Source organism: Hirundo rustica, chromosome 3, assembly GCF_015227805.2.
Source record: "Hirundo rustica isolate bHirRus1 chromosome 3, bHirRus1.pri.v3, whole genome shotgun sequence".
In the NCBI taxonomy this organism is placed as follows: domain Eukaryota; kingdom Metazoa; phylum Chordata; class Aves; order Passeriformes; family Hirundinidae; genus Hirundo; species Hirundo rustica.
Window position 1 is genome coordinate 66652206 of NC_053452.1, and position 18462 is coordinate 66670667.

The window sequence follows — 18462 nt, forward strand, 5'->3', positions numbered from 1 at the left end:
AGCACCAGAACTGCTTTAGTGACACAGTAACATTTACATATTGGAACATAAACACAACCTTGCATTTTAATGAAACAAAATTCATACTACAGATGAATGCCAACACTCCAGATACCCTTCGACAGGCTACCTACTCACTACAAAAAAAGTTTAACTTAACACTCAGTGAGAAAGCTTGCCCATGTCAACAACAAGAATCCAGGAAACATTGCACAACCGTTCACCTTCTCTGCAATACAGGACCTGGCACACACAAGAGACCAGTCTACAAAGTGTATTCCAAGTATTCCAATTCCTGTGGAAAGCTATTGTATGTCAGTACCCTTAGTTAATTTATTGAATATCCCTTGCTCTTTTCTGAGATAAAGAAGACCACAGGTCTCTTTCTCTAACTGCAATCTAACCTTAGTAGGATGAAAAATCACAGCTAAGAGTTTATGCAATCCGCTTTATAACATTACATCAAGCAACAACAAAAGTTAAAATACACCATTTCACAATGAGGCAAACATTCATTTAAAATCTGGCAATTCCCTTTTAAAAACAGTTGTTTTCCCTTCTAGTGACATGGCTATCCCAAAGAAGATAAAACCAGGCTCAGTTTGAAGAGTGGGGGGGAGGGGAAAACAGGAAACACTTCCAGAATGAAGCATTCAACAGTTCTGCAGCCTGCAGGGCAGAAGGCTGCAGTATTAATGTTTGTCTCCAGTAACACAGATCTAAAGATACTGCTTTGTCCAAATGCAGCCATAAACTTGCAACTTTAAACTGCTTCCAACAATAGGAATGTAACTGAAACAGGCCATTCCACAATGAAGACCATTTAGCCAGTATCTCTACTTAGTTATCTCAGAGCTGAAATACTGTAGGGCAGCTTCACTTCATCTTCCTTTCTTTGTCCACTTCAGACACCCATTCAAACTTCTAATGCTCAGTTCAGAACAAATCAAAATAGACTTAAGCAGACTCCCTTGCTGGGCACACAAGTACAAGCAGCAAATCACATTTAGCTATGGAAATTGACTAAGCCCATTTTCTTTCAGCAAATGATGCCAGTGCCTTATCCTGCTTGTTACCTTGAGTGAGCACATCATGGGGGAGAACAGGTATACAAACTATACATAGTACTGCTAATGCTTATTCCCAATGGAAAACTGACCTGATGCTGAGAGATGTTGCATTCACCCAGGGCTGTAGGAATACTTTCATTCCACTACTTTAAAAAAAAAAAAAAAAAAAAAAGATACCCTGGATAGTGCAATACAGACTGCCTAATCCACTTACCACAGAAGCTTCCATCCCTTTTTATGGAATCCTCAGTATTTCTAGAATTTGACACCCACAGCTGGCTTAGTCATCCCAGCCAAGCTGCAGTCTCTATTTTCAGTTAACAAAACCAACTTCTCTAGAATTCACATATTACATAGTACATACATCTGAAGATAAACCATTAGCTCTGAAATGCCTGACCATGAAGAATTAAGAAATAAAGACAGGAGTTCCTTCTTGGTTTTAAGGACCTTCAGGGCACGGAACTCCTATTTATATTGTCCTGTAGATTTCACAACACTTAATTCTTACACGTTCATTTTGACATCCAGGTTCATTTTGAATGTCAAAGTGAGGGCAATTCAGCTTTGTTTTTAGTAACTGTCTTCTTCAAAGAGGAAGTCTGAATTCCCCTCCCCACAGATTCTCACACATTCACACAGACTCTCTAGAAAGGTAAGACACTTTATTGAATTTTTTTGATAAATTAAGAAAGGACTATGAACCAGACTTATGGGTCGCAGGTGCTTGTAAACAGACATCAATCCTTCCCACAGAAAGCCTGACTCCATGCACTCAGCCCGAAGTCACTTTCCCCAGCGTTGCTCACAGGCTGCATAGTGATGGAGGGCAGAGAAAAAGTCTTCATAGCTGATGTTTAGGTGGGAAGGCAAAGAACTGAGAAAGCAAGTTAGAAACATTAAAATAAGCTTTTATAAACACCACACTATTCATACAACCACTCAGGAATACCACTAAAAGCAAACCACTGTCTGAGCAACCTTATGAAATTGTTCTCAACATGGTTATTGTCACTCAACTCTAGCAACTAAGCCAGTCGCCCTCTAAACCAAGGCCTCCCATTAGAGCACGCAGGGCCCTTCAAATCCATGAAGGGCTGGAGCAGCACAGGTGCACCCAGACATTCCAGTGCGCTACAAATGTGCTCAGATTTGAGAAGTTCAGCAAATCTAGTCAGTTCAGTTATTACTAAAATTGAAAAGTAATCCGTAAGTGCAATCTTCTTGTATTATCCCGTTTTCCTCATATCCTTAGTTTCCCTGTCAGAAACCTATAAGCCACAGAAAATCAACATTTATGTAAGGAACACTATCAAATGGGACTGGACCACAGACTAGGTGGTGGCAGAAGTTGTTCCTTAAGCCTGAGGCATGAAGCCTGCTGTTGCCTAGTCAGGGCTAAGAAACCAACAACGAATGTTTGGCAGATTTCATTTAATAATTCTAGAACACCCTCAAATCAATCTCCAGACACTTGCTTAGCTGGATCTCCTCTTTTGGCCAGTTTCATAAGTTACATCATAAAGACTTGTTGAGCTAGATATTTTTCATTTCAGTGGGCTTCACAGCATTTATAAGCAACTCACATGATTTCTGTCAGTCTGATGTGCCATGGAAGGAATCCTAATGTGCTGTCCACAGGACCAAACTTCAAGACTAAATCAGGATCAGGAAATCCATTTGTACCTGTAATAACAAGTTACATTAGATTTTACTAAATCCATCAGAGGATTTGTTTTAGTTATAAACACTAAGGCATCTGCTTTTCCACCTAATGCCTTTTTTCAGTGAAGGCCCCAAGGACAAGTTAACAATTAAAAGCCCAAGAGGACAGACTGGTCTTGCAACACCTGAATGACCAACTGAGCAAAAGCTTAGGCAGCCACTGCAGGCCCAGCTGGACTGTTATTTTTATGTCAGGTAGTTTTCAAAGACTTTCTATGGAAACAACAGGAAGAGTTACATTGTTTTGAGTAACAGCAAACCCTAACAATGCTGTTTCATCTGACTTGTTCTAGTTTTGTCTTGGCAAACTCGATTTCAGTAGCACAGAATGTGCTAGACCCTGACTCTACCTACTATAGTCCTTACTTAACTATGTGAGCTGCAGTCAAGTAGAGTAAAAGGACTACTAACACACACACAAAAAAACCCAACAAACCACAGCTTAAGGAAGATTAACTGAAGAACACCTTGGTACTATAGACCATCAAGAAAGAAAACAACCTTGTTAGATGACTTGTCTCTTTCTCAGTATGAGACTAGACAGATCAACCAACTTACTATAAAATGTGGTTTTAAAACCAAATTAGTATAAAATTTCAAGGAAACTGCTGCAGCTGGCATCTTCCTGGTTAGATGAGTGAGGAAGAACAGAGCAGTGTGTCTTTTTCTGTTACTATGTGGACCTGACCCATGCTGGGACAGACCTAGATAATACTGATGAATTCCACTAGGTGCCCACTCTCTTACTACCCATACCTTTAAACCCCAGCCAGTCGCTTCCCTTGTGAGAGCATCCTACTCATCTCCTGAGGCTGAAGACAATTAGTGACCAAGCACCTCTGCCTGTGTCTCCCTTCCATTTACTTCTGCAGTGCCTAAGCTACTCCAGGCTAAAATTGACAGACAGGAAATAGGCTTAGAATGAGCAGTCTGAGTCCAGCTTTCCCTGCTAATTCTAGCAAGTTGATTAGAGCAACATGTGAAAACCAGCAGAGCACCCCAAGGGGACCCAAGAAGATAAACTGTTCCTCTTGCACCCACCTAGCTCATCTGAAAAGCATTCCAGCAGCCATAACCCTATTTTGCTATAATGCTGCAATTAGTCATGATTATTGCAGGTAAATTTCTTGTCACCCCTTCCACTATCCAGTAATTTGCAGGTTAAGTACAAGAGTGCTTATAATGGGTAATGACTCCCTTTAGCAGATAAAGTTTAATACAGCATACTTGCTCCAAACTTCTGATGTTATTTCTCAATTCTTTCCTCGTTTGCTTAAATTAAAAAAAAAAAAAAAAAAACTACACAAAAGCAGTCAAGAGCCTCTTACAATTCAGATTAGTTGTAGAGGAACTTAACTGCAGGAATAACAGAAAAGGAAACTAAGGTCAGATTTTGCCCCACCCAGGTTTTGAAACTGAAGCTGGAGATTTTTCAAAACGTTCACATCCACCCTCCCCACTGAATCACCACAATAGTGATGAGACCTTTTACCAGAGGTAAAGACGCTATTTTCCCAAGCATGTGCATTTCTAAGGAAGGATGAAGCTTTTAGATGGGAGTGCTTTGTGCCACAGTCCAAATCTTTTCTCAAAGTTAAGAAAAAAATTGCAAAGCAAAAGCCACTTATATGCTCAGAAGCTAGCAGGTTAGTATGAAAGACTTGCAGGGAAGCAGTGAATACTTAGAAGTGGAGGAAGTGGACAGCTTTACTCATCAGCTGATTCAGTAGCTGAGTACTCCTCAGCTGGTACAGCAGCAGGATCTTCAACATTGCAATGGCTTTTCAAACAGGAAAAGACCTTCAGAGAGCCCAGTTAATGCTAACATTTCCTTCTGGTTCCTATCTGAAGGAAAATGAAAATGCACACTGTAGTAACACTCTCAGGACAGCCTACTAAAAAAACCACGGTACTGTGCTTTCCACTCTGCATCCATTTCTCTACCTAAATGTAGCAGCATTACAGATAATTTAAATGTGGAAGCTCCCTCAGAGCTGCTAGAGTTACAGAAGTCAAGTTTAGTGCACACAAGATACAAGGATTCAGGAGCAGACTTTAAAAAATGAAAGCGGCCAAATGACTTGCACACTGAAAGGGTGGGAATCTGGCAACACCCCTTCTAGGTCAGGAGTTCTACAAGGGGAACATGAAGGAATTTTAGAGCTCATAACTCTACCCTTCTCTTCTCCACACAGATTTTACAGGGCAACTTGAGTAGCCTTAATTGATAGTCATGTTCTTTGATGGAAGGAAAACAGACAGCAAGAAGAGACAATATTAAAATGCAGCTGGCACCTACTTTTCTCAAAACAAGCTGGTTAGTTGAGGCATTGCTCAGAAGAAAGTACTCTTACACAGCAGAAAACTCAAGCTGTAAGAATTAAGTGCATGACTGAATCAAGAACAAGAAAAGCCAGAAGACGAGCTAGAATCATACCATTTTAGGACTAGGCTTCAATAACTGCACCCTAAATATGAACAAAAAGTTTAAAAACTGCATTAACAGGTATTTAAATCAAAATGTAAAACCCCAGAAATTTACATAAGACACCATGAATGCAAACTCTAAGAATATAACTACTCAAGTATTGCTTTTCAGAACATGCTCTCAAACCAGTAATGCACAGATGCTTACTTTCAGTACTGTTCCATTAAAAATGCACACAAACAAATTTGCCTACAAGTAAAACAAAGTTTCAAAAGCTGCTGTTAAATAAGTCATGAAAGAATACTTCACCTCCAACAATGTCCTAAACATTAAGTAAATAAATTAACAAGTAGGACTAGTTACAGATATTATCCTTCATTATTATCCACATACATGAAGCAGCCTGTTTCAAATTTCATAGTTTTGACAGATTAAATCTCTGTGCTCAGCTGGCATGCAATACTTCAAAACCAAATCCGCTGATTTTAAGGCTGGACTTAATACTTTTAATATATCCAGACAGAAGATCCAACAAGCTCCAGTTAAGAAGTGCTTGTTAATTCCCTTTAATTACCTTTGGGGTATAACAGAATAGTTGATCTAAGTTCTTCTTCAGGTGCCTTATTAAATACACTTAATAGTTCCATTACAGGAGGATGCTGACAACAGGGATGGAATTCAGCTTGCAGTTAAGTGGCCAAACTGCCATGGAAGTCCGTTCACAGAACAATTCAGCTGACCACCCACATGAAAAAGAAGAAATTACTCTCTAAAGTCCAGTTAATGGGAACCACGCTACAAAAACGTGCCTAAAGGCATCCAAGTTCAAGAGTGCAGTCTGAAACCTGAACCTTGCCAGGCTAATTACAGCTGCAATTAACATGCACATATCACCTAGGCAAGCTGAGCAACTCATTATAGCTCCATAGTAGCACTGGAAGAGTGGATGCTAATTCTAAACTTCTCCCAGGTGTGATATTACAGCAGTCCTGCCCTTTTCATAGCTATTGCATATAGCCACACATCTCAGTACAGAGTCAGTAATCTGCATGAATTAGTAATGAAGACAACTAAGCTAGTGTGGGTTATACAGCAGCAAGAGAACAGAAAGTGCTCTATCATTTGCACTCAGGGTAGTAGTCAGGCAGCAGGAACAGCTTTAATCACTGTAACCAGATCTGGAAGATTCTGCCCATCCATGTTTGCAGCTTGCAGGAAGCTAACCTAAGTTAGAATAGTCCAGTTTTAGGTAATTCCAACAGTACTTTTGTTCAAAAAGCTCATTGCAGAACATACCACAGAGACTGTAAACTCTGAAAAGCCCAAACTCTGCAATTCAGCTTATTACTTCTGCTAAAGAATTTTTCTGCTTAAAAGGCTCAAAAGGCAATAAACAGTAAGAAATTTTTAACAAAAGCTTAAAAGCGATAATCGTAACTTACTCTGACAGACTAAGCATCAAGAAGCACACATTCCAGGCAATAAATATACTAGTAACCAAATGGTTATGAATTGAATACTCTTTTCCCTCCATATTATACTTACTACTTAATAAGTTGTCTAACATATTCACATCCAGGTCTGAATGTGTTCTTTGCTGCTGTGCTACCAACTGACAGAAGTTCTGAGCAGCTCTGACTATGTCCGCTTTTCCATCTTCTGGGGACAGCACCTTCAATGTAGATTGGCAATTTAAAACTGAAAGTACAAAACATAGTTTAAAAGCAACAGAAATACAATTATTTTTGTATGTGCTTTAGAGAGTCACAGACACAGCTGAAAGTAACTTGTAGTTTAATTCATATATTACAATTAGCCACAGATATACCTCACCTATCTCTTAAGAGAAGTGGGTAAGAGTTTTCTGGATTTGCTGTATTACTAAAAAACAAGCTTAAAACAACTATTTTGAGAAGTCTTTAATTCAGTCTTGAAATGTAGTTTTCCAGGAAATTCGGATTGGTTCTTACACTGTCAGGCAAAGCACTGAGAAGAAAGGTACTTGGATAGTAACTTAAGGGGTTCAGGGAAAGAAAAAAAACCAAAAAACCAAAAAAACCCAACAAACTAATTTCTACCCTAGAAGAGGAAGGTATTTTTAACAGCTACTGTGTACATTCATGTGATATAATGATTAAAGTGATCACAGTATCTTGATGCAAGAGTTACAGTGAGGATCTAAGATTGCTACATTGAAGCTTGGAACAAGATTATAAGTCCAGAATTCATCTATTCATCTGTTACTTAAGAGGACATTTCACAATGATAATTATTTTAATCCTACACTATTGAGAAGCAAGAGTCTTCTCAAACGACATGACTTGCATCATTGTCAGTTCTGGGAAGGTACCTAAGAAGTAACTTGCCAAGGAAGCTGAGGGCCACAGATGGTGCACTACAGCTGGCTTGAAGTTAAGTGGGTCAAATACCAAAAGTGTCAACACTTTAGGTTGATACCAAACTTATGATAGTTATAACAGGATACTTAAAAATAATGTTGCTTAAAAATGCAGAACCTGACTGAAAAAGACCATACAGCACAGTCAAGATTCATAAGAACACTTAAAACCCCTCTGTTCATCTATCCAAAGCCATCACAACGAAAATAATTGTTCCTTAATATTACTTGATATGCAAATTTGCATCAAATGTCCAATATTAAAAAATATTTAACAGTATCCCTAAATGTAATACATGCAATTTTGTTTTTCAGAAGTGAAAATTTGCAGATAATAATAAACTAGATAGATGTCAGTTTGTTCAGCTGAAAACATGAAGCATCCGATCTGACTGTAATCCTCCTAAAAAAGAATGAGGAATTTAAAAAGAGAACAGAAAACATCTCTGCTTTTCACAGTTTCCAGCACAAAAGATTCCTGAGATTTAAACACACTCTTTCCATCAGCAAGTCTGAGAAGTCTTTCAGTAATTTGTTTGGTGTGAACATAAATATCCCAACTTAGGTAAGTATAGCTAAGCATGCTGGAGTTTAAGACATTAACAGGCTGTCTACCCCATTTTCTAATGGTTATTTCAACCTTCAGAGGAAAAAAATAGCATAAAACCTGGGTTCTTCTACATAAGTGCTAGTATCTTAGGCTAAGTTGTTCATAAGACAACTTAGGTCACGTTACAGTATTATACTGGAAAACTGGCAAGAAAAGATTTTGGTACCCTGTCAGCTCTCATAGGGAAGGCAAAACTTGCAATCAGCATTCTAAACACAGCTAAATATACCACAACTTGTGCAGTCTTTTCCTACGTCTTTGAACTATGATGATCTTAAAACATAAGGGGTTTTAGGTATTTTTTTTTACAAGACCTACCTAAATATTATGAGTCATAATCAGGAGAGCTGTATCATCCTATCCCTTTAAGACAAAGGCCTGATTCAAGTACAAGCCTGTGATTTATTATATTTTGAACAGACTTCTAGCATTTGTCTTAGGCAGCAGATGAGTAAATGAGTACTTATAGCAGATACTACTGTATGAGACACATCAACCTGGAAACCTGCTTCTGCTTTCCTCATCTTACTATGTGCAAAAGCTATTATTACCAAATTTATTTTAACTTCTGCCCTTTACCTTCCTGATGACACTATACCTTGCCATGACAACCAGCAGTCTTGCTCTTTCCCTTTCTCCTTCCCACTTTGAGATGTATGTTTGGAAAGATGGAAGCACACGCACACTGTTAACTTGACATCAGTCCCCTTATGCTTTAGTGCTTTTTCAACTCTCAGCAAAAGAATTAATTTCACTGAAACAGTGGGGAGTGGAGGCACACTGATGCATTGAAGAGGTTGTGGCACAACAGTCACGCTGAAGGAAAGATCAGACCACCCAGTGTGATTACTGAAGCAAGGAGAGAGCAATGCTTCACTTACTGTTAGTTAAGAACAAATAAGCATAAGGAAGTTTAATACCAGCCCAGGAAGGTTGCATATTTTCTGATAACCAATTCTTAACGAAGAAAAAGATCACTGTACATAGGAATGTGTTTAAGTAAAAGCAGATTTATGATTGATATATAGTTATTTAGAGGCACACCAAGCCCCTCATCTTACCTTGACCAGTTTTGTCATGATTTGCAAATTCCACGGTGTACTTGGAGCAATCTAGTCCCAAGAGCTCTTGCTGCTGTTTTAAAATTTCATCCATCAATCTTGAATTATTCCTCTTGAAAATACCTTTTTTAAAAAAAAAAAGTTGCATGTCAGCCAACTCCTGTAAAGGGTGTTACAAAATAAATCTGACGTTAGGCAAGAAGAAGAAATCAGTCACTACTGGTTTTAGACTGGAGTTCACAGGTGCGAGTAAGAATTCAAAGCAAATGCCACTGCACATGACTAATTTGAGTGACCTTGGAAAGACAACTCATGCTTTTGTTCTTCTTTCCCCCAGCCTGATTTAAGCAGCAAGTTGCAACCACATAAGGGACAGCTCAAGACTTACTTCATTGTCCTTAGTATGCTAGAAATAGAGAAAGCAATAATCAGCAAAGAATGGCCAAGTCACATTAACACCAAGTTTCTTTAATGCCACATCCCCAAGGCTGCAGGCTAACAAAGCAAGTCACCACTAAATCAGCATTTCAGGTCTCAGTAACTGTCCACTCTTAAGCCATCCAACAGCATGGATATCCAAATAAGAGAATTTCACAAGCTGAATGTTTCAAGGAGTTCGTGCAATCCCCAAGGCCTTTTTATACCTACATATTTAAGGCAGACACATTTTGAATGCAGGAAATCACAAAAGCCTGCTTCAAACATACTTGGGTTCCTGTACTAAAATAAATTCTAGCTTTTGAGAAATTTCTAATTAACTGCCACAGTAAAAACTAAATGCTACAGCTTATGTATTTACTTGAGTGATTGTATCACAATCCAAAAGCATGGCTAGGCATATTCATTCAGGAATTGGATAATGTTTTTATCACATGGTATTCCGAGGTTACTGAGCTTCGTTCAGAAATCTTATGCCAAACACTTCCATTGACCAGTCTAAAAATGCCCACACACTAATCTTACAATGCAGACAGTGCAAAAGACAATGTAAGACACACAATTTTATGATCAGGCTTAGGATTTGGCACCACAACCTGACTACAGGACCTGGAACTGCTACAACAGTTCCCACCTTGGTCAAACAGTGTATAAGCACTGAATTAAGACTGTAATACACTAGGACTTAGCTTGCAATATTAAGTGATACAATGCATTTATTTAATATGCTAGCCTTTAGGCCTAATGAATTAGAACTCTTCCACAGGTTTCATTAGAAGTTTTAATAGGCAGCAAAGTACCCATTTTTCCTCGCATCCTAGATGCTTTCCTGTAAAAATAAACTATTTCATTATAGAAGTGTTAGTGATGCTTATAATTGATTCATGTGTTTACAGAAAAGCAAGTTGTGGTAAGGCACAAATCTCTACAGAAAAAAAGTGTGTTAGAATACTGCTGCTAAGTTTAAACTAAAGTTAAATTGTTGCTCTTTGTACTCCCACTTATACATAACAGAAATAGAGAATGCTGCTTTAAATAATACTGTTTGATACAGCTCTGCTTGGCTCAGTCTGCTTTGTGCTGGGGTTAGCACAGATTGTCTCCCTTAGTCCCAAGGTCAGCAGCAGTGCATCCACTGCAATTGCTAATCCTGCAAGCTCTTCAGGGAAGATCTTGCAGGTACCTCACCTTTAAGAGTTACTTGACTTCCATACACTTTAAGATATGAGAAATAAAACTATGTTCAATATCCAGACAAACATGTGACATAATCAGGAAAGGCTCCTAATCTGGGAAATAAGCTACTGCTCTTCTTCTCCTTTCCCACCCAACACTAATGATATTAAATCCTTTCTCATGAAAGTCTTTGGCCTATTCCTGCCAAAGACTGGAAGAACTAATTTAAGACTCCACACTCCAGCTCTAAAGCAAATTAAGACACTGAGGACAACAGGTAGAAGAACTGACCAAGGCGTTTGCTTCTAAGTAAAAACAGAGATCAGCTAATGGAACTGGTCCAGCTTCAGTGAAGGTCCTTAACACACACAACAGATACAGAAGACTTGCTAAATAAATGTATTCTTAATATTTACCTGAGTATCACCCTTCTATTCTGCTCATTTATCTCACCCACCCCCTCAGTTGTTCAAACTTGGGGCTCTTGGAGTAGCAGTTTAACAAATAGGAAGCTACTGCAGTTGTACCATGGAGTGGCAGTATGCCTTCCTTGGAAAGGCCTCCACACCTAAATTCCCACTGACCCATCAACCTTGACATATACACAGTTTTCCTGAAGAGAAGATCCTGAAGCACAGCAGGAGGCAGAAAAAATTCAAACAAACTGAGACCTTAATTAAAAACCAACAGCATTTGGAAACGCTTTTCCAACATTTGTCTCTCTGTCAGTGCACAAGAGACTTAAGAGTGCTCATCAGTGCAAACACAGTCCTGCCAAATGCAATGTTCACAGGCCAAACTCATATCCAACTTCAAGAATTTTACATGGTCACGACTCGCCTATATTCTCCCTTCCCTTACAGTAACTCAAAACTATTTATCTACAAGGTTCATTTTTTTAAACATTGCAAATATACCCAAGTTAGTTCTGGGAGATGCTGCTGCTTAATTTAAACACGACAAATATAGCAAACAAGTGCATGAGCAGACCAACTCAGTAAGAGAATTAGGTGTTCCTAGGCAGTGAAACTTAAGTCTTGATTTACTGCTACCCTCCAACTGTGTTCACAGTCCTCTACACAAATTAAAGTCCATAATGTAATTTTAACATTATAAAAAATTAAGGCTCGACAAAGGTCTAATAAACTTTAGCAATACAACAGCTGTTTGCTGTTAAATGAAAAAAAAAAAAAAAATCCAGCACTACTCATGTTTCTATTGTCACTATTTGTCATCAGAAGACTTTCTGGTTTTGAAAAGCAGAAACTTCTTCCATCAGAACTCTGGAACCTTAGCAAGCTGGTGCAAATGTATAAATTCCTGCAAATGAAGTGTTCTAAGAATTACATGTATTTGAGCACTAAAATTTCCAAAGCAAAAGAGTATAAAACTCCCAGTCCTGGTTTCTTTTCACTACTGAGAACTTGGAAGCTGTTCTCAGGGATGTTACTTCTTTTTACAACACAAGCTGCAAGCGTGCTGTCAGTCAGCAGCTCTAACAGCAAGTTTGTTGCTGTTAGAGCTGAGGCAAACCAGAAGTGGTTTAGCTTCCTTCAGAAGCCTCCATTACACAAGTCTTTTCCAAGGCATGCACCTTTTGCTCAGATTTACAGCAGCTACAAGCTATGCCCCTTTGCTTGCAACCATGGTGTTGCAATATTTTAGGGTTAGATATTGACAAATGAAGTTTGTAATTAAGAGGCTGCAAGTTCAGCAGGTGTAGAAGTGACAAGAATCTTGAACTGGAAGTGAAAAACTGGCACAGAGAAACACCAAGTGATGTCAACTATTTGTTTGTCTGACTAGACCACCACAGCCACCAGCTGTTAATGCCTTAATGGTAACTCAAAGTTCAACATTCTTAATTGCCTTGCTTTTTAAAACAGCAGAATGTGGTAAAACACAGAATAAGAGTTAGCTCTTCCTTGCAAGGGAGCACCTTACCAAAGAGCCTATCTCCACAATATTTCAGTTATTTGCTTTCCCAACTTCTTTCCAGTGCTGACAAGGAAAGAATAATCAAAAGTTGTAATTGTTATCGAGTGTTAACATTTTGAGAACATCAAATAATAAGCCACTTCAAAGAATGCACATGCAAGAAACTGTAATAAAAACATTAACAACTTTTGCCTTCATCCTCTTGGATCATGCTGGTTGATAACGGAGGAAAGCATGGACATTACACTGGAGCTCACAGGATATGGAAAGCTACAAACAAATACCTCCTTTATTACAAGAGTTCAGGGAAAAAAGTAACCTAAGTTTGAATGTGGCTGAAGTCACTAAAATTTCCATCAGATTAAGGCCACTTAAGACAGCACTAACCAGAGAATTTGACTTAGACCTGAGAACTTCACAGGTGACCATTCCTCCCACATGTCTTCTCGGAGGGACATTCTGCACTAAGAGAACAGGAGCTCATCAGCAACTGAAACAGAAGATACCTCTTTTGTATTTCCCATTCTTTTAAGGAGATTACCTTCTAGAGATTAGTGTTATCCCTTTTAATAAATGTGGTCTGAGAACTCCTCTCAACTCAACACCAAAACGCAACTGCTGAGTGTGAAATTTCATGTGGGTGAAGGCCCACAGCAGATGCCATGTGATGTTGGTATCCCACAAGTGTTCCAATGGCATAAACCCACAACATATCCATCTTGCCCAGTGAAATGAAGATGCTGCACACCCAGAAGATTTTATGGATTGATCGAATCAGCTAAACTACCAAGTAATCTAGAAGAAACTGGAAGCCTACTTTGGGGCTAATGAAATATTTTATCATACTCTATCCTTCCAAAGAGTTTTTAAGAGAAAAGTGTTCAGAAGGAAAGCAGTTCACTAGAAAGCTAAACCCAGGCTTAATAACTCCAAATTTTTGATACAGTCACACCATGGGCTTTAAGAAACCTTCAGTGTGAAGGACCTATCTAGGAGTCCAAAGTACCCAAATGTCAAGATTCAGCAAGCTCCCAGAAAGCATTCTAGTCTTGTCCTAAACTATATCAGGAAAGTTTCACAGAAATAACACTCAATCAAGCTCTACTAAATGGCAAAACAACTACCAAAAGAAAGTTACAGTTATATAGCACGAGTAGAAGACTTCTGCTCCCCAGAAGGTATTTTAAGTGGCATTACATTATTGCAGTATCAATGCCTTCTGACTGCAACAAGGCTGCAGTATTTCCTCAGAGATAAGGTCTTGAAAAGCATGGCTGGATTTCTACCAAGTAACAGGACTGGCAATACCAAAGTCAACAGAAATAAATTCTAGATCAAAAGCCTGAAACTTTAGTTTGCATTATTTAACCCAGGTGCACACAGTAGCATTAAGTTTATTATGGTTTTGTCATGCTGCACATCAATGAAAATTGAGAGAAAGGGCTTCCACACACCAGGGACTGTAAAGCCAGGCCACCTTGGGCCTCCAAACAATTTGAGGCCGCAGAGAAAGTCTCAGTTCTGAGCCCTGCACAACTCCAGCCAAGTTACCTTTCCAGTTACTGGTGCCGCTGTAACGCAGCTATTTATTCTGACACTGAAGAATACACGAACAACCTTGTATTTAGCAATTTTGTAAAAAATATAGAAATTCACTACTATAAACAAACAGCTTATCTAGTACTTCTGTTAAGAACTTCATGCTTCCCCTTCCTCCTATAGAAGGGGCAACTAAGGACATATTTTGAATTTAATCCTTCTGCAGGAAGCTGACATACTACTTCTCGCAGAGAAGGCAACCATGGAAGACCACGCTTGTAAACAAGGTTTCCTGTTGCAATCAAAGGAATCTCAGAACTACAGCTATGCAATGAAGGAAAAGAAACAAATTAATGCATACCTCACCACAGCTAAGACTGATCCAGAGTGCTCATACTTAGTTTTCCTTCTCCACCACAGCCAGCACCAGCAGGAACTTTGACATCAACAGTTGGTACAAATGTATGGACACAAATCCTCACAGAAGCAGCTCAGCAGTCCAAAAGCACCACTCACCATATGAGGGGATGGAAACAAGTGCACACCATAATTAAGGGTCATCCTCTGCTACTGATAAGAACAAGTTGTACCTGACTTTATTCACCTTCATTATCAGTGTTAATGCTGAGGGTTCCAGACTCCACCACCGCTGAGCACCGGATTTAGCAACAGCTGCAACATCCTACTTAATGACAAGTCTATCTGGAAACGGTGTGTGCTCAATCAAGACACCCTAAGGAGCTTAACACCAAAAGAAAGGCAGCATATGTGCTATTACCAGCAGTGAGCATGCACTAGAGCTGTATGAATAACTATTTGCTTGCTCTCTGAAGCTGAAGTCAGTCTAAAAAGCTCAGCTGTGCACAAAGCAGTTGTGGCTGCTGTCCTGGACAACCCATTGAACACCTGTGTGGAACATGAAGTGTAATGGCAGGCTATTCTCATCAACCCTGGAAGTCTGGCAAAAGCCACAGATTTAAAACATTTTAGTTGCTCTGCCTTCTTTGATTTTGCCCCAGCAAACTGGAAATCAAGTTAAACAATTAAACTAGCATACTCTGGCATCAGAGGATGAGCAGAAGAACAAGCTACTGAAAAGATGTTATGATACTGAAATCATGAGATAATAGCCACATTTTCGGATCTCAGAGGTGACAGCAAAACCTCTTAACATGTAACTTCGGAATGAAGCATTAAAACCCACACCCATCACGCAATCTGCACTTAGAACAACCAAACTAAACAAAAGAAATACCTCCCAACATCAAACCAAAAAATAACAACACAGAACAAAATTGAACAATTCAAACATATAACTTAAGAATGAATGAAACAATACATGGATACAGCAGCAAACAAACCAATTTTTTTTTTTTTTCTTCTGAACTTCTAGCAATAACAGTTGTTCTGCAAGGTTATTTCAGCACTTCAGAGGACAAAACCGTATAATTTCTGGTCATCATATTTAGTCTTCTAACAGTCAATCTTAGATCCGACTAAGTTTCAACACATGCTGGAGAAGCTGTAGTAGGTTCTCAAAAAAATAACGCTTCAGATCCTGCTACAGCTCTGGCTCCTTACTGTGAGACAGGAGCTCAGCAACAGTGGCTACCTAAGCATCGGCTGGTGCCTTCTCCCTCCTCAGCGTTGCACAGCAAACAAGATGAAAACCAAGAGGACCAAGAAACACGATTCTCAGCTTGATCTGCTCCTCAGTTCAGTTCTCACACATATAATTTGTGGAGCACAGTGCTGGAATCAAAAAAGGAACTAAGCATATACATAACATATTAGGAAATACTGCCCGTAGCTTATTTGCAGGTTGACACTAGGTAAAGATCCTGTACAATAAAAACACCTCTCTTCAAGCTGTGAGGGAAACTCTCTCTCTTCCTTAGTACTGTCTGCTCTACACCACTTCACCTGATGGAATGCTTTCCAAGTTGGGAGTAAAAACTGTCAACGTATAAATGACTTTTCAGGAGGTGCTGTTCTCTGTGCGCTTACAATGTTTTGTAAATATCTTACATCATTCTCTGACTTCCAAACAAGGAAGCATTCTCCCTCTGAAATACAACATATCCAAGTTCCACAACAGCCCTGCACAGATGGCCAGTTTAAAAGTGACTGGTATTAAGCCCAGTTTCTCATAATGATCTTAAGGAATTTAGTGAAAGTCAAGTCTTCCGAGCCTTTTATCACACAGGAAAGATCAACCATGAAACAAAACTATAAATGGTGATGGTTTAAAACAAGGCAAAAAATTTGAAGAAATCATAAATGCCTATGCTCAAGGAAAGGCCTGCATACTTCAGATGTTTTTGCACGCTTGATGACAAAAGATTTCACCTACTTTTGGGGGAGGCACTGCTGGACATATCCCAAAAGAATACTAGAACACAACCGTACCTCTAACCTGGCATAAATCTACACAGTTCACCAAACCCTCATAACACCTCTAAAGAGCCAGTGGAAGTGGCTCAAAACAAGTTAAACCCTGGTCTCCTACAGTCTCACTCCTAACAGCAAGAGCACGAAGTTGTTTTGTCTGCAGAGGACAGAAACAGGCCACACCATGTCATGTATTGTTAGCCCTTCTGAGTGACAGCTTGTCCACTACAAGTTAGAGATCACCTCTCAATAGCTGGACAGAAAGCTTCACCTAAGAATATCTTGAATATGGCTGGTTTTAGCTCCCCACTATGAAAGGAATGAGGAAGTCAGATTTGTTCCACGATTTCTTCACAGTATGTGAAATCCAAACTTTGAGCTTATCTTTATGATAGTCAGTGACGTGGAATCAACATACCTGCAAGAGCCAGAGTTCAATGGTCTTAACACCTGAGACCCAGTAATAAATAAAATCACCCAGCAGATATGGAAAAAAACCCAGAGCTTCCAGAACCACTGACTCAGAGTTAACTCAAATGCCAAGCAGCACCAAATGCAGCTCACGTAACTTAATTTCACAATACAGACAGCACACAGAACATACACACTTATGTTTAACTATTTGTCCATCCTGTTTCTTCACAGAGGAGTACTTGAAAATAGAAGGCTACTTTCATTCATCCACTTCTGGGGGTTCAGCCCTAGCGCATAAACAGCACTCATAGGAGCAGGTAGCCTAAAGCTCTTCCCTACTAGCAGTCCCCGCCCTACACTTTCAGATGTCAGCAGCTCCTGTCAGCCCAAGGGCTGGACAAGGGCTGCGGACAAGGCTCTAGAAAGCAGGCAGGACAGGGTCATCCCGACACAGGAGCTGAGCCAGAAGGGCAGTCGGGCCATTCTCCAGGCTCCCTGGGCAGAGGAGCTCAGCAGAGGCCAAACAGCTCCAGCTTGGACGGGAAAGGAGCTGCCAGCAGAGAGCAGCGGATTAGGGAGGACCCCAGAACAGCGCGGCCCTCTGGCTCCGCGCCAGGAGGCGCTCCCAGGGCGGGCACCGCCCGGGACGGGGACTTGGGGCACCGCGGCCGCCGCTCACCGTTATGGTCGTAGACGCTGACGTAGGAGATGCCCACGGCCATGCACCACACGACCAGGCTGGCCATGTCCGCGTAGCTCGGCTCCTCCTCGGTCACCACCAGCCCCACGTGCACCGGCAGCTTCCGCAGGGCGCGCCCGTCCGCGCGCCACCGCTGCCGTCCGCGCGCCGCCCCGCCGCGCGCGGGTCCCCGCCGCCGCCAGGCCGCGCGCGCCTCGCGGAACCCGAGCGCGCGGGCGGCCGGCGCCAGGAGCGCGCAGGAGGTGGCGGCGGCGGCGGCCGCGCGGCCGCGCAGGCACGCGAGCAGCGCGCGCTGCAGGCAGAGCAAGGCGCGCACCAGCGCGTGCAGCGCGCGCCACGCCAGACCGCCCGCCCCGCTCATGGGACCGACCGACAGGAGCGCGCGGGGCCCGCGGGGGAGGTGCCTCAGCCGCTGCGCGCCGCCCGCCTCGCCATCCCCTCACGGAGCCCGCGTCCCCCGCCCGGCAACCGCCGGCGCCGCCATCTTCCCGCCGCCCCGCCTGATCTTTCACCTCTCAACCCGCCACACGCGAGCCGCCCGTTGGTCGCCGAGCGGGATGACGCCACTTCCGCC

The 18462-nt window shown here is 41.0% G+C and overlaps 1 protein-coding gene across 1 annotated transcript; it reads right to left on the reverse strand.

Moving 5' to 3' along the window:
- Positions 1-1714: 1714 nt before the first annotated feature.
- NUS1 (NUS1 dehydrodolichyl diphosphate synthase subunit) lies at positions 1715-18398 on the reverse strand. Its single transcript, XM_040059802.2, has 5 exons — positions 17868-18398; positions 9293-9415; positions 6769-6921; positions 2657-2756; positions 1715-1947 (listed from the first exon to the last, which is right to left on the reverse strand). Exons 1-5 carry the CDS (start codon positions 18247-18249, stop codon positions 1857-1859), a joined length of 849 nt encoding a protein of 282 aa, XP_039915736.1. The 5' UTR covers positions 18250-18398; the 3' UTR covers positions 1715-1856.
- Positions 18399-18462: the final 64 nt, after the last annotated feature.